Source organism: Haliaeetus leucocephalus, unplaced genomic scaffold, assembly GCF_000737465.1.
Source record: "Haliaeetus leucocephalus isolate CR32 unplaced genomic scaffold, Haliaeetus_leucocephalus-4.0 Scaffold110, whole genome shotgun sequence".
NCBI lineage: Eukaryota > Metazoa > Chordata > Aves > Accipitriformes > Accipitridae > Haliaeetus > Haliaeetus leucocephalus.
Genome location: NW_010972546.1, coordinates 574,069 through 587,258, shown reverse-complemented (window position 1 = coordinate 587,258; position 13,190 = coordinate 574,069). Strand labels below are relative to the sequence as shown.

The 13,190-nt window shown below is 45.2% G+C and overlaps 1 protein-coding gene across 3 annotated transcripts; it reads right to left on the bottom strand.

Moving 5' to 3' along the window:
* Positions 1-406: 406 nt before the first annotated feature.
* Positions 407-12,328, bottom strand: CALCOCO2 (calcium binding and coiled-coil domain 2). 3 transcript variants are annotated; one of them, XM_010585496.1, is made up of 13 exons: positions 12,262-12,328; positions 11,737-11,903; positions 9,215-9,403; positions 8,759-8,861; positions 8,249-8,382; positions 7,396-7,521; positions 6,790-6,917; positions 6,588-6,678; positions 5,663-5,785; positions 3,677-3,772; positions 2,862-3,003; positions 2,420-2,457; positions 407-1,911 (listed from the first exon to the last, which is right to left on the bottom strand). In XM_010585496.1, the coding sequence occupies exons 3-13, from the start codon at positions 9,392-9,394 to the stop codon at positions 1,729-1,731; spliced, it is 1,344 nt and encodes a 447-aa protein (XP_010583798.1). In that variant the 5' UTR covers positions 9,395-9,403; positions 11,737-11,903; positions 12,262-12,328; the 3' UTR covers positions 407-1,728. The 3 variants fall into 3 exon arrangements, with proteins under 3 accessions (XP_010583798.1, XP_010583799.1, XP_010583797.1); XM_010585497.1 differs by lacking the exon at positions 11,737-11,903 and having other exon boundaries at positions 12,262-12,327; XM_010585495.1 differs by lacking the exon at positions 12,262-12,328 and having other exon boundaries at positions 11,737-12,105.
* Positions 12,329-13,190: the final 862 nt, after the last annotated feature.

The window sequence follows — 13,190 nt, the reverse complement described above, 5'->3', positions numbered from 1 at the left end:
AAGAAATTCAGACAGCTCTAGGTTTTTAGATCAGTGCTACTGGGAATGGATATAAACAAACAGATCCCATACAGCTCATTTTAGTTTCCTGATTCGTTCTTATTATCCCATACTATCCTTTGGCCTTCATGATGCATTCCCATGCTGTGAGGAGCCACTGTGGATCAACCACTTAAATAGGTGCTTTCTGTTAAACAGAAACAGTCTCACTACCCATAGGGATACCATGTTGCATGCTAAAAGTTAGTCAGAGAGGTGCTTTAAGTACTTTGTTAGAAGCTTCAGCAAGTAATTGAAAGCCTGCAAATAGCTCCCTTAAGACCCCATCAATTCCTCCAACTTATTTCTTTAAGAATGAACAGACATAGCCATATTTTTCAAAGATTTTCTCCATATAGCTTTTATTTCTGTTTGCTGATATTTTCTTTTACCGGTTTTTTAAATAATGCTTACCAGTATAGTACATCTCAGGACAGAAATACTCTATTTAAACCTAGACTGATAAAAAGTTTGTGTAGAATCAAAAGCGTAAAACATTTTGAAGTCTTTGTTACTCTAAATATTCTTAAAACTCTATGTAAACTTCTTAGGATTTTCTATTGCTTCAGATATTCAGCAGGAAACACAGACTAATACATCTGGATAATAAACCTTTCCCCATTTGTGTTTGCGTGGAAAGAAAAGCTCTTAATTGTAAATTGAAAATGCGAAGCAGAAATAAAAATAGTAACTGGATAATCTGTGCACAAAGCATTGTAATATCCCAAGGCACTTAGTTTTGAATCACAATGTTTTGGATTGAGAACAGGCTCTTCTTGTTAAATCAAGAAGGTTTAGAAACATAAAAAAGAAATAATCTGAATTAATAATTTCCTTTAAATGAGGATGCCCAGTTTCTGACTGAGACCATTTATTCTCTGTGCTGCCAAGACAACTCAGCTACTGCTTTTCTATGGGCTCCATGCCATACCGACCTTCCCTGTTTCAGAAATTTCAGGTTTTCCTCATCCTGAGACGGATGGAGAGAACTGCACGTGCCTCATCCTAGAATAAGCCGTGCTGCCTACTTTGCTGGAAGGAGGGCCCTAGACCTTCAGATCTGCAAACAGGTAGTTGGTCTCCTTATAAATATGTATCTTTCACTTGCTTTATGACTGACGGTGAAAGAAGAGATATATTTTTATTTAGACCTTTTTACTTATTATTAATTCATTCTGCATTCCAGAAGCTGAGCAGGACTGAAGGTGTGATCCTGAAAGATTATACAATGTTTCCAGTCTTTGGTTAGCAATCACAGTGCTATATTAAAGAACAAAACCATTATAATAGGGATGTATCAGCCAAGTACAGAAAACTGCTGTACTACATCCCATCACTTGGATCCCTACCTGAATGAACAGTTACGTGGCCAATCCTGTTCTAAAGAACTGGTACCACAATCAACTAAATTACTAATTATAGGATTTGTAACTCATTTAACAAGCAGATATACTTGATCCAAGACAGAGGACTTAAGTTTGATGATGGTTATTCAGTTTCAGGATGTGGATGTCTGACCTGATTTATGTGCTGGTCATATGCTGCATGGAACAGAAAGCTCAGAATTACAGTACTAGTGGCATAGTCAGTCTTGTCTGGGTGATCTTAGCATGAATTAAGCCTAGACAGTGATTTTGGTCTATTCTATACTGCGGCCTCTGCCACCTATTCTACAGAGCAGATACGGATTCAGAATTCTTCCAATCCATGACAAAAGATATGGTCCTCAAACACCTGCTTATTGGACTTTTCAAAGGTCTCATTGCAGAGTGAGCACTCCAGAAGATGGCTCTGCACATGGGCCTCATACTGACTTGTTTCAATATCTTCAGGAAATACTTCATTGCACATGGGGCATTTCCTTAGAGAAGGCTGAAGTACAAAGCAATGCAAATAAAGTCAGTTTAAAAATTATATTCAAAGAGAAGAAACAGAAAAGTTTAGTAGCCAGGTATTATCACTTTTGGATAAGTCTCTCTGACTTCTAACACTCTCAAGTTTTCAAATGTCTCCAGGCTTCTCTAAATAGCACTTCAAAGTCAAGAGCTTCTGAGAGGTACTCTTAACTTTCCATCCTACATTGCACATGTCCATGTCTCCAAATTGAAATAAGGTATTTAGCAGCTGCATGCTGCTCATTTTGACATTAGGTGCTGCCAAGAGCTGGTCCTTAAAGATTAAGGTCAACAGAGTTTCCTTTCTCTCCCTTAAGACGTATAACTCTTATTAATTCTACGTGTTAAGCATATATGGCTCCATTTCGTTGTCCGCTATCTTACTGGGACTCAACCAGTTAAGTAGACAATTGGCTACAGAACTGAACTTGGAGCTTTTTGTTTCAAACCACTAATTCATGTCCAGTCGTGTCCTCTTTACTTACTATGTCTGCAGCTCCTGCCCCCAGGTTTGTTCCTGTAGCTGGAAAAAGAAGTCAATTTAGCCACAGCAAAATGATTAACAATGTAATGTGCTGATAACTAGTAATTCTTGAAACATGAGGATGTGGCTCTGGATCTAAACCTCTGTATTTAGGACTACGGAAACTGGACATAAGCCACAGAACTAGCTGTCTCACAGCTGAATAAACCAGCTAATAGTTGTCTCTCTTGGCAGAAAATGAACAGACAGCTGATCACTTAAGTCAACTCTTAACACCTGGCAGCATTTCGCAGCTGCCAAGTCATCTGCACACATGTAAAGCTGCACAGAGGTGCTGCTAATAATGTCTTTTTTACAGCATTCAATTTGAGAGGGAGGATAATTTGCTGAGACTTTAATTGCCATGTATTTGTGGTTTCAGATAGAATGCCAAGTAATCTCACCACAATATGGATTTCCAAACAGAAGGCCTCCTACTCCAGGAGCTGGAATTGGAGCTTGAGCTTGTGAAACAACAGAGAAGGGAGAAAACTCTCTAGCCTGCGAGAGATGCCTCAGGAGTCCGTCATTCTCTTTCCTGAGTTTCTGCAAAGGGACAGAAAGGCAGAATGAATTTCCAGAAGCTCAGGAGACCATTTCAGAGAAAAGTCATACTTTGCACTAACATAGATCCTCTTATATCAAATGAAAATTGCTCTGAACTTCTTTTAGGTAGCTGCTTGACCAAAGGGGAAAGTGAGGTAAGGAAGGGCAAGGATCTATTCTGTGGCTTGCTCGGAAAGGCAGACAAGATGATCACAACAGAGTAATACACTTTAAAAGACAAAAGATTATCATGAAGTCATGCAGAGTAAGGAACAAAACTGAGCAGCCATTGCTTAGACCGGACAAAAAGGCTATGTCCATTTAAATGAGTAAGTCCATTCATTTCAGTGGTGTCAGAATTAAGCTAACATTAGGAGTTTTTGAAAATCCCCATGCTATTATGGGTAAACCAGTCTATTCTGTGGTGGGGGAAAAAGGTGCAAGTTTTTGGACCCTTCCTCTTAGGCTGTACAGATGTGGCAGCAACAACATACTGCAAGTGTATGCACAGAGTCATTTGTAGGTGCCTGCAGACCTAGTGATCTAGGTGATCCGTTTGATAGATCCTAGTGATCCGTTTGGTAGAAGGGTTAATGGAACTGAACACTGGACTGAGACATTAGTGTCATATTCAATACAGGAGAAAAGCGAGGGAGTTGTGCCAAATTCTCACCTGATTTTCCTCATCAGCTTCATTCTTTTTTGCCTGTAGAATCTGAAACAAATGCTTCTGCTCCTCAAGTTCTTTCATCAAGTCATGGTTTTGTTGCTATGAAGGAAGAGTGTTATTTGGTAAATCATGGGAAACTGGCAAACAAAACGATGACAGCTCCAAGCACCGGAGCTGTCATATACTAGGTGCCTCATGCTGCATTTATGACCAATAAATAACCCTTCACTTCTAATAGGAGTCTTACCATTTCATAGTTTGTCACCTAGGATACCTCCATGTCACCACTCACTTATGCTGTGCATTTTCATTACAACATGAGAGATGACACATGACCTCCGAAGGGAACACATGACAGGTCAAACAAAGAGGGAGGCTGAAGAAAAGGAATTCATACAGTGGAAAAATCCACCCTGACAGGTGAGAGCTATCCAAGTCTGCCAGGTTTCCTGATGCTGTGAGACTTGCATTGACGGTGGACAGCCAGTACATCCTTAGGAATTAATCTTGTAGCTGACTCTTGAATTATATCAGTAAATTAGATAAGCTAGAGTACTTAGGGATTCTGCAGTCATTCTCAAAGTATCACTCTAAGAATCCTGAACATTTGGTATCACAGCAGAGGTAATCACACCATCTATTTTAGGCATCTAATTTTCAATGCCAAAGTGAAAGTAGAGCCTCCAAAAGCTTCCTGAGTAGCACATACAGAGAGAAGCACCTTTAGAAGGTCACTTAGGGCAACAGGCTAAAGATGAAGTGGCGGCCTCAGTCATTGCCAATGATGGTTTCTTCAGTAGAAAGAAACACCACAGCATGCTGCCTTTTTCTTTTATATCCTTCACATTCCTTCAAGGAGTGATTTCCAGTGCTGAGGTTTGTGTATTACTTCTAAAAGGTCTGCAGAAGCTACCTAAGAAAAGCAAGCCTTTTGTCCATAAACTTAAATTTGTTATACACATAGTCATCTGCAACATCATAGGGAAATTGTGACGGTTCTGCAAATCGAAAGAAGCTGGAAAACAGTGCTGTCAGTGAGTCTCAGCTCCCCCACACAGGTACCAGCCGGTTCCATATAATACAGCAGAGCTCTGTGCTCAGCACTTTTGGGACCATCTCCCCAGCTGCACTGCCAGAAATGCTGGGCACCTGCTCATTCTGCAGACAGTGGGACAGACAAAGTGAGAGTTTGGCCTCCGACCCCTTCAAGTTTTCCTTGCAATGTTCAAGCTCCTTATTTTGCTCCTTCTGCACAGAAATCCCAGCTTTTCACAAGCAGAGCTGCAAAGAGGTGTTGGAGAAGGATGTGGGGCAGAGCACCAAACTACAGAACAGAAACTTTGTATTGTTTACAGCTTTTTTTGGTGCATTCTGAGCATATTGCATCTATTTTATTGATTACAAAATGCCAAATTTGAGATATTAAAGACGAGAAAGAGACAAAAACATCAACAGAGAGAAGACCAGCAAGGTTGCTGCCTCACACCAGTTACTAGTCAGCTTTCTGTTGGAGGTAAAATTAACAGCATATAGTTGGGGCAGATTTAGGGTAACTTGTTTTATTTACCCATAAGGCCCAGTCCTGAAACAATTTTGCTGGGATGCAACGATTTGCAATTAGCCAAATATGAATCCTGAATTCCCACTGATTTACTTTATCCCTTGAGCTGACTCAAAAGAGATCGAGACTGAATTTTCCTGCTACAGAGAATCAGAATTACATGTCTAATTATACAGATGTTTCTTCCAAAACTAAAACATATGTGCATACTATAAGAATGTATGTATACTATAAGAATCTGTCAGATGGTGTGTTCACAGAACCATCTATGTGGACACCCATGCCACCATGGACACTTCTCTTTCTGTCATGCATTTCCTTAAATTCTCGTAAGATTGAGCAATATTTGAACGTGATCACTGCCAAGGACACCTCAGCCTCTCTGCCCTGGCACCCCCAAGCACCGTGATGCTCAGGGAAGGCCTTACCTGTTGAGTTCTAGTCATGCGTAACTGGCGATTCTCTTCCTTTAAACTTTCAAGCTGCTCTGTCTTGTCATGGTCGGTATGAGATAGGTTTTCCACTTCTTTCTCATAACTCAACACTTGAGACTAGGGAGAAAGAAGAGTGTGCAAGAAGTCAAAATCGAACAGCTCTGAGTGAGGAGCACAGGCACCTTTTGTCACAGAAGGCAAAGCTCCAGAACCCGTGGCTGCTTAAATTTTTTTTTTCTGTAAACGTTTTTCCATTAAAACCTTTGTAGAAACTGAGGATAGTTACATGGGGATATACTGGAGCTAATGTATTCGTCAGAACACAGTATTCATTCCTACATTCTCTGAAGAGCTCTCTAAGTTTCAACATGACACTTCTAGTCTGGAAAGTCAGAGAACAAAGAGAAAAACAGAGACTCTATAGCCAGATGGTTAGCCCATTGTTCTGGGTTTCCCATGTCCCAGACCTAACAAACAAGCTATTTTCAGCCTACCTTCTCTCTTTACATACCTCCCAGCTAGAAGTCTTGTTTTCACCCGAGTACTGAACATAATTTTAGAATCTTTTTCAAAACACAAGTGTTTTCTGCCTGGATCCTTAGCTAGCAGGAGGTAAACAACAGTCTGATTTTGGCCAACTTAATGAGCCGACAAAGGGGATGTTTTTAGGAAATAAAATCCTTACAGTTTCTCTTAGCACATCCCCCTCTACCCTTCCTTCCAGAATACAGCTTTTTTGAGGTTTCCTGGAGGTCAAATCATATCAAAGGTTGACATTTTCTTAAAGAACTCACGTAATCAAAAAAGAAACTCATACACCACACACTTGCTCAAGACAGCTCAGTTCTCTGTCAGAGGGAAAGTGATTCCACCAGAGACAGTTCATAAAAGCAAAGGAGGGCAGCTACATGTTTGCTACCTGCAGCTGGTCCATGTGATCCAGGGCTGTTTTCAGTCTGGTTTCCAGGCGTTCCTTGTCAGAGGTCACATTCTGAAGTTGTTCTTTGAGTCTACTCAGAACAAATCAAAACACACCATACTTTCACCAATGGAAATTTAATCCATAAAGGCAAGGTGCTTACATGAAATCCTGGTTTGAGATATGCTGTAAATACACTTACTGGTGCAATTCTGCCTCTCTGCAGTCATCCAGCTCCTTTAGATGTTTATTTTCCTTTTTCAGGGAATTCAGCTCCAGCTCCAGTGTCTCTGTGTTGCTCCTTAGAGACTCTAAACTATTCTGCAGCTCCTGAAAATCACAGTGAGGTCAACGAGAGGTAAACAGGACCAAAGCAATAGTCCTGCTCTGCACTGGAGCTGCAAAACCCCTCAAATGCAACACTTCCAGGCAGCCCATCTGAAGGAGGAAACTCTCTCCTTTGCATCCTGACTACTCTTTCAGACCCTATTTCATTTATATTAAGTCCTGAGCAAAACTGAAGGAGGAAAAGATAATGATAATGAGATTTCAGGACAGCCTATAGAACATTTTTGAACACTTCCCATAAGTTCCTGACTCCTGTGTCTGAAGATGTCTCTTGTTCATCATTATTGTTCTTATCACAGTAAAGGTGTGGTACAGTTTGGTAAAGGATTAAACAGATAACGTGGGGAGAAACCTCTTTAATTTTCTCCTGGAAGCACACAGTGGAACAAGACCTGACTCAGTCCCTCTTCATCTTTCAGACTTAAAGCTTCTGACTTAATATATTAACTTTTTTGTTTACCTGTGTCTTCTTGAGGTCTTCCTGTAGATCCATGTTTTGTTTCTGGAGACTTGCACAGCTTGCTTTCAGCTCCTCGTTTTCTTTACGCAAATTTTTGTTTTGTAGTTCAATCTCTTCTACTTCTCCCTGGCAAGCCACAAAGTTGTTTGGTCATAACAGAAGCACTGAAAAGCTACATTCCAAATGGCACAGTGTGAAGAGCAAAGAAAGATGAGCTCTGCAAAAGGGAACACTGTGTACCTCCCCGTGCTTTCACTGCTAGCACAGACCAGACTGCTACTTCACTCTCCCCAGTGCGTCCAAAGCTGACCATCGACCCAGTTCTTGAATACTGAGCACATACTACCCCTGATCTTTGGAGATGCTCAATGCCTTCTGTGACCGCAGAAGTCAGCAGAGGCAGAGCTTTGAGGCTTTTTCCAGTTTGTTAGGTTAGGACCACGTGTGCAGTTGTGCCATTAACAAAAGGGCTGCACACAAGACACTGCAAAATAAGAGTGCTTGACTTCACAGCACTGCAATTATTGTCCATGTGCATGCTCTTACTCCCATCTAATGGCAGGCTGTTTCCATGAAAATGACATTTTCATTTAAAGATATTCAAAATGCCCTGAAACACTATGTCTAAGTCACTCCCCGTTACAAAGAGCTCACAATCTAAGTGATAAATGGCAGGTAGAGAAATAAAGGCTGCCCAAATTTGTGTGACAGATCAGTAGCAAAGCCAAGAATAGAATCCAAGTCTGCTGAGTTCTAGCTTGGCATCCAGTCTACTGGATCACTCCATGTTAGCAGTGAGCATATGCCAATAAAAGCACAAGGAGTAAAGAGCAGGGGAAGAGAGGACACATACCTGTGTGGTAACCACCAGGATATCATCCTCAGTCTCTGCTCTGAACTGGAAAGGCACACTGGCTCCACGGACCACGCCATCCTGGTCGATGTAGCAGAACTGGTAGTATTCATCATCTTTCGGTAGGTAGTAAGCTTCAGACAAACACAACAACCCCATTATATGCAGCTTCTAATTATTTAAGACTCTTAACTACATAGCACAGAAAGTGAGGACCTCAGAAAACTGAGACATCCTAGTTCAGTATTGTTCCTGCACCTTTAGTAATCCCTTGTGCCAGCGATAGGAACACAAACCATATCACTCAGTCAGGATGGCAGAATTTAACATGTTCAAAATTTTGTGATTTATTATGGGATTTGAAATAAGTCTCCCAAAGCATGGTCCTACAGATATTCTGTAATTCCGAATGTAGTGCTCATTAGTGGTAGCAAAATGGGAGTCTGTGTGTGTGTGCCTGTGTATGCACATGCACATACATTCCCCAAGTGATGCAAGCTCCCGACTCACCTTTGAACTGGATCTGTTGCTGCACAGCGGTGTCACTGTGGACATCATTGGGCAAAGGAGCCCACATGAATGTGTAATATTCCCGGGTTGTTTTCCATCCCACCTGCAACAGCAAAATTGTTATATGGCATCACAGAGTTCATGTTTATCCTATGGTATTGGGACTGTATTTCCACATAGATCAGTTACTGGGAGGACTTCTGCATTGATATCTTGACTTCTAAGAGTTGTGGTCTATGCATGAAAGGATAATTAGAGTGTTTGATAAGCCTTGAAGCTGTTTGGGTCACAACAGGTCTAGTACTTTGTCCCTAGGCACAATAAAGATGTTCTATTACACAAGGTTATTACTGAAAAAAATTCCCCAACCCTGTTCTATCAAAGCCCAAGCTGTTTGTTTCTGCCTGCTGCTGCTTTCTCATACTTGGCACATCTGTTTTCACAGCATTCACTTACCCGGAAGATGCCCACCCAGTCCTTCCTGCGAGGAATGATGTTCTGTGTGAGGGTATAATAACATGTTACATCTCCTCCAGGAACATAAAACTTCTCCACATTGTTAAAGATGACCTGGGAGAAGTGGCAGTTGTCTAAGAGGACAGCGGAGGTGGGAGGCTCGTCTGCGGTCTCGTCCATTGTGGAAGTCTACAGGAGGAAAGAATAAGGGGATTATCTCATCTTCAGATGCTGCCAACATAGTTGTGTCTGTGAAGGGTATGAAGAGCTACACTTGGGAATGACGTAGCTGTGAGGTCCAAAACCCCCTACGCACACACCAAGGTTTCTCAGCAAGGCACACGAGCTCATTGGTGTCCCTGCCACCGTGGCCAGGCTGCTCCTGTCATCTGCGGCAGCTTGCAGAACCTCTTTAGCAGACACATGTAGGACTCTCATCTGACTGCTGCTTCCCAGCCATGGTGCCTGGTGCTCTGAGGCTGCCAGTATGGCACGGCAGCCCCTCTCCTGCGTGGGACCCCAGGAACCAGACCCGCTGACTATCCTACAGATCTGCAGTGGTGCCTTGTAGCAGCAGGAGCACACGTGCCTGCTGGTGGGATCCCATGCTTGAAGACCCTGCTGGAATGCCGCTGTCCCCACATGCAGCCTCACATCAAGTTTTTAATGTGATTTGACACTCCAGGCACATCCCTACCATATGTAGCTCTTCTGAAATCTGGAGACTAGCACATTGCTTGAGAAGAACAGAGGTTTCACTCCATCAGTGAAATGCTCCGACAGTAGTACAAGATGAAAACAGCAGCTTACAATCTATCATGCTGGGAGCTCCAAGACTCGTGCACTCCCAGCCCTACCACACTCCACCTTCACGGGCTGACTGTGGCAAGACACACAAGACACACTCATGCTGGTGATAAGCAAACTCAGCAGCCTCCTTCCTTTCTGCATTCAAATCCAACGCAATGACTTGACCTCCAAATACAGTATCTTTTGTCTTCCAACTTCCTGACTCCACGGGAAGAGAGGTACCTTGCTAAGCTCAGCTCCCATGGAAGAGCACAAACGGAGGAGATCCTGGTTAGGCAGGTCGTCGTAGTTCTGTCTCACAAGCCTGTGTCATGAGGCTATTATAGCCTTGCTACTCATGACTGCTATGCTGAAACCGCAAGATGATTCTCAGTATCGAAATGAATATGTTGCATGACAGCAGGGTCAAAAAATAGCATTAAAGCTTTTGCATGAGTTATCTATACAGAAAGCTTTGCACTGCATTGTGACACTACAAATCACACAACATAAATCTGTAGTGGGTGCATCGATCAAAACAGTATCTAAACTGCCAGGAGCCTAGGCAGGACTGGAAACAGAACACTAAATTACTCTCTTTGCCACTATGTCTTGAAGGCAGCCAGGCTTCAGCCCTGGCAATCTGTCAAGGGGCAGATCATTGCTGAGAAAACCCTGCTGCCAGTCCTGGACAATTCAATTCCAGGAATCCAAAGCAGAACCTTCTCAGCTGATCTTAGTGACAGCAGCAGCGAGCGAGGACTGACCTCAGAACAGAGGGAAAGTTCATCGTGAACAACCATCCCACCTGGAGCATTTCAGGTCATCTCCAATCCAGAAGTTTCACATGGAAATGAACTCTTTGGAACCCTGCTTTATTTTTTTTGTGTCACCAAGGAGATTGTCTGTATTCTGTGCCAAAAATAGCCTGAAAATCAGGCAGAAGTTTAGATGGGGATTGTGGGGCTGTGCTTGCAAAGGAAAAGGCATCCACAGCTGGAAAGAGCAGCAATAACTGCACTGACACAGGCTGCCTTGGGAGGATTCAGAATTCATCCTGCTGGGAGCGGAAGGCAGGTCAGACCCTAGAAATGGATGTGGTGCAATCCTCCAGGACATCCAGGGTTGTAGTTTCACTTTTAGTTATCTCAGTAAAGTGTAGGAAATGGCGTGCAACTCACCTAAGCCTCAGTCTTTCTCTGGCTGATGTCAAACTTTCCTACCCTGATGTGCCTTATAAGCCTTATGATTTGCAGTTCCTGAACACCAGGGACCACTTGACAGCCACCAGACAGAAAAAGACAGAAAAAAAAAAAAAAGAAAATAAATCTAAGGACAGCACGTTAATCATATTATTGCATTGCTTTGGGACAGGACATGAGCCCTTGCTGCCACAAGGGTTAAAATTAATTTGCAAAGAAAATGAAGAATCAGTGTCTGGATGCAGCAAAACAACGCATTCTGCTGAAAAAAAAACAAAACCGTGGGTTTTGGTGAAAATACATGTGATCTTGAAGGAAAACAAATGCAGAGGCAGTGCGAAGTTGTGCTGATAGCAGAGTCTGCAGTTCACGTCCAGGAAAACACAACAGTTAGTAGACGGGCGAGGACATTTTATTAACGTTCATATTTTTGTTGCGCCAACAGCTCTTAAGTCATCAGGAGGGGCCCTGCCAGGCTGCTGCCGCCCGAGGAGAAGGGAACAGCCACACCTTCGGGGTGTTAATGCTTCCCGGGCAGTCCCAGCCCGGGGCTGAGCTAACGAGGGATGATTGCAGCTCACAGGGAGCAGAGCGGAATAAATAACGCTTCCTCCGGTGTTCACGGCCCAGGCTCTCTCCAGGGACTCTCTGTTTTTTTTCCTTTTCTTTCGCCGTTGCTGTTTTCTTCTTGCATTAACCTGCAGCGTCCCCATGATGTAGAAATACAGGAATTCCCCCTTCCCAAGCGAGACCAACTTCCAGCCGCCGTTGGACACCGGATGAACCGGGCAGCCCCCCCTCGCCGCCGGCAGCGTGTGCCACGGGGGGGTCCCCCTTCGCATCCCCGTACGTGGGGTCCCGGCGGAGGGCGGGGAGCGGACCGGGCTGTCCCCGTCCCCCCCCCCCAGGCTGGGCACCCCGGGCTCCGCCATCAAAAAACGAAAGTGAAAGTGTCGCCGCCGCTTCGCAGCGGGGCAGCCCCGGCCCAGCCCCCCCGTACGGCCCCGGTAGGGGGGTATACGGGACCCCATCACCACCGTCCCCCGCCTCACTCACCGAAAAGCACGGCTGCAAACCTCCGGGGCTGCGAGGAGGCGGAGGACCAGGAAAAGGCGGAGCCCCCCCCCCCATCCCCGGGATACCTCCCCTGGGCGGCCCCGGCCGCACTGCTGGGACTTGTAGTTCGGTGCGGGGGTGTCGTTCTTTGTCGTCCCCCCCCCATGCCCCAGCCCCGGTACCGCCTTTCCCTACCGGCGCTCCGGTTGCGGGGGTGAGGAGAAACCGGGGATGCAGGGGCCGGTTGCCCTGGGGGAGGGAGGGAGGTGGGTAAAAGCTCAGGGAATTTAAAAGTCCCGGTAACGGACCGCTCTCCTCCTCCGGGGCACCGGAGGCCTCGGGAGGGCTCACCTCCCCTCGGCTCACGCAACGGTGGTCCCCAGCGGTTGAGGCTGCCGGTAACGGGGCAGGGAGCCGGGCCTTGGCCCTGCACCACGGCCGGGCGGCGATCCCCCTCCACCGGGGAGGGAGGGCGGGGGCACTAAACCTCGATTCCGGGGACGTTCGGCCACGGCTGAACCTGGCGCTTTAATAAACCACAGGAAAACGTTTAAACGTTCAAAATGATCTTTTAGGAGAGACTCAGAACGGGGGCGGGGGTGGGGCGGGGGCCGGGGCGGCCGGGGCCACCCCCCCCCCACTCATCCCCCCGCCTCTATGGTAACCTCTATGGTTGCAAGGAGAGCCTCACGGTCCATTGGCAGACCCCCTCTCCAGACCTCCAGCCAATCAGCAACCACGCCGCGTAATTACCTAACCAATGATGACCCCGCGTAGCGCCACCGCCCTCCCGCCCCTTTTGCGCTCTCCCGGACGCTAGTGGGAGGTGCTTCCTTCCCCCGCAGCCAATGGGAAGCGCGGATATTGTCCCAGGATGCCGCGCGCCCTGCGCGGCGGCAGCCAATGAGTGCGGAGGACGCTGGAGGGAC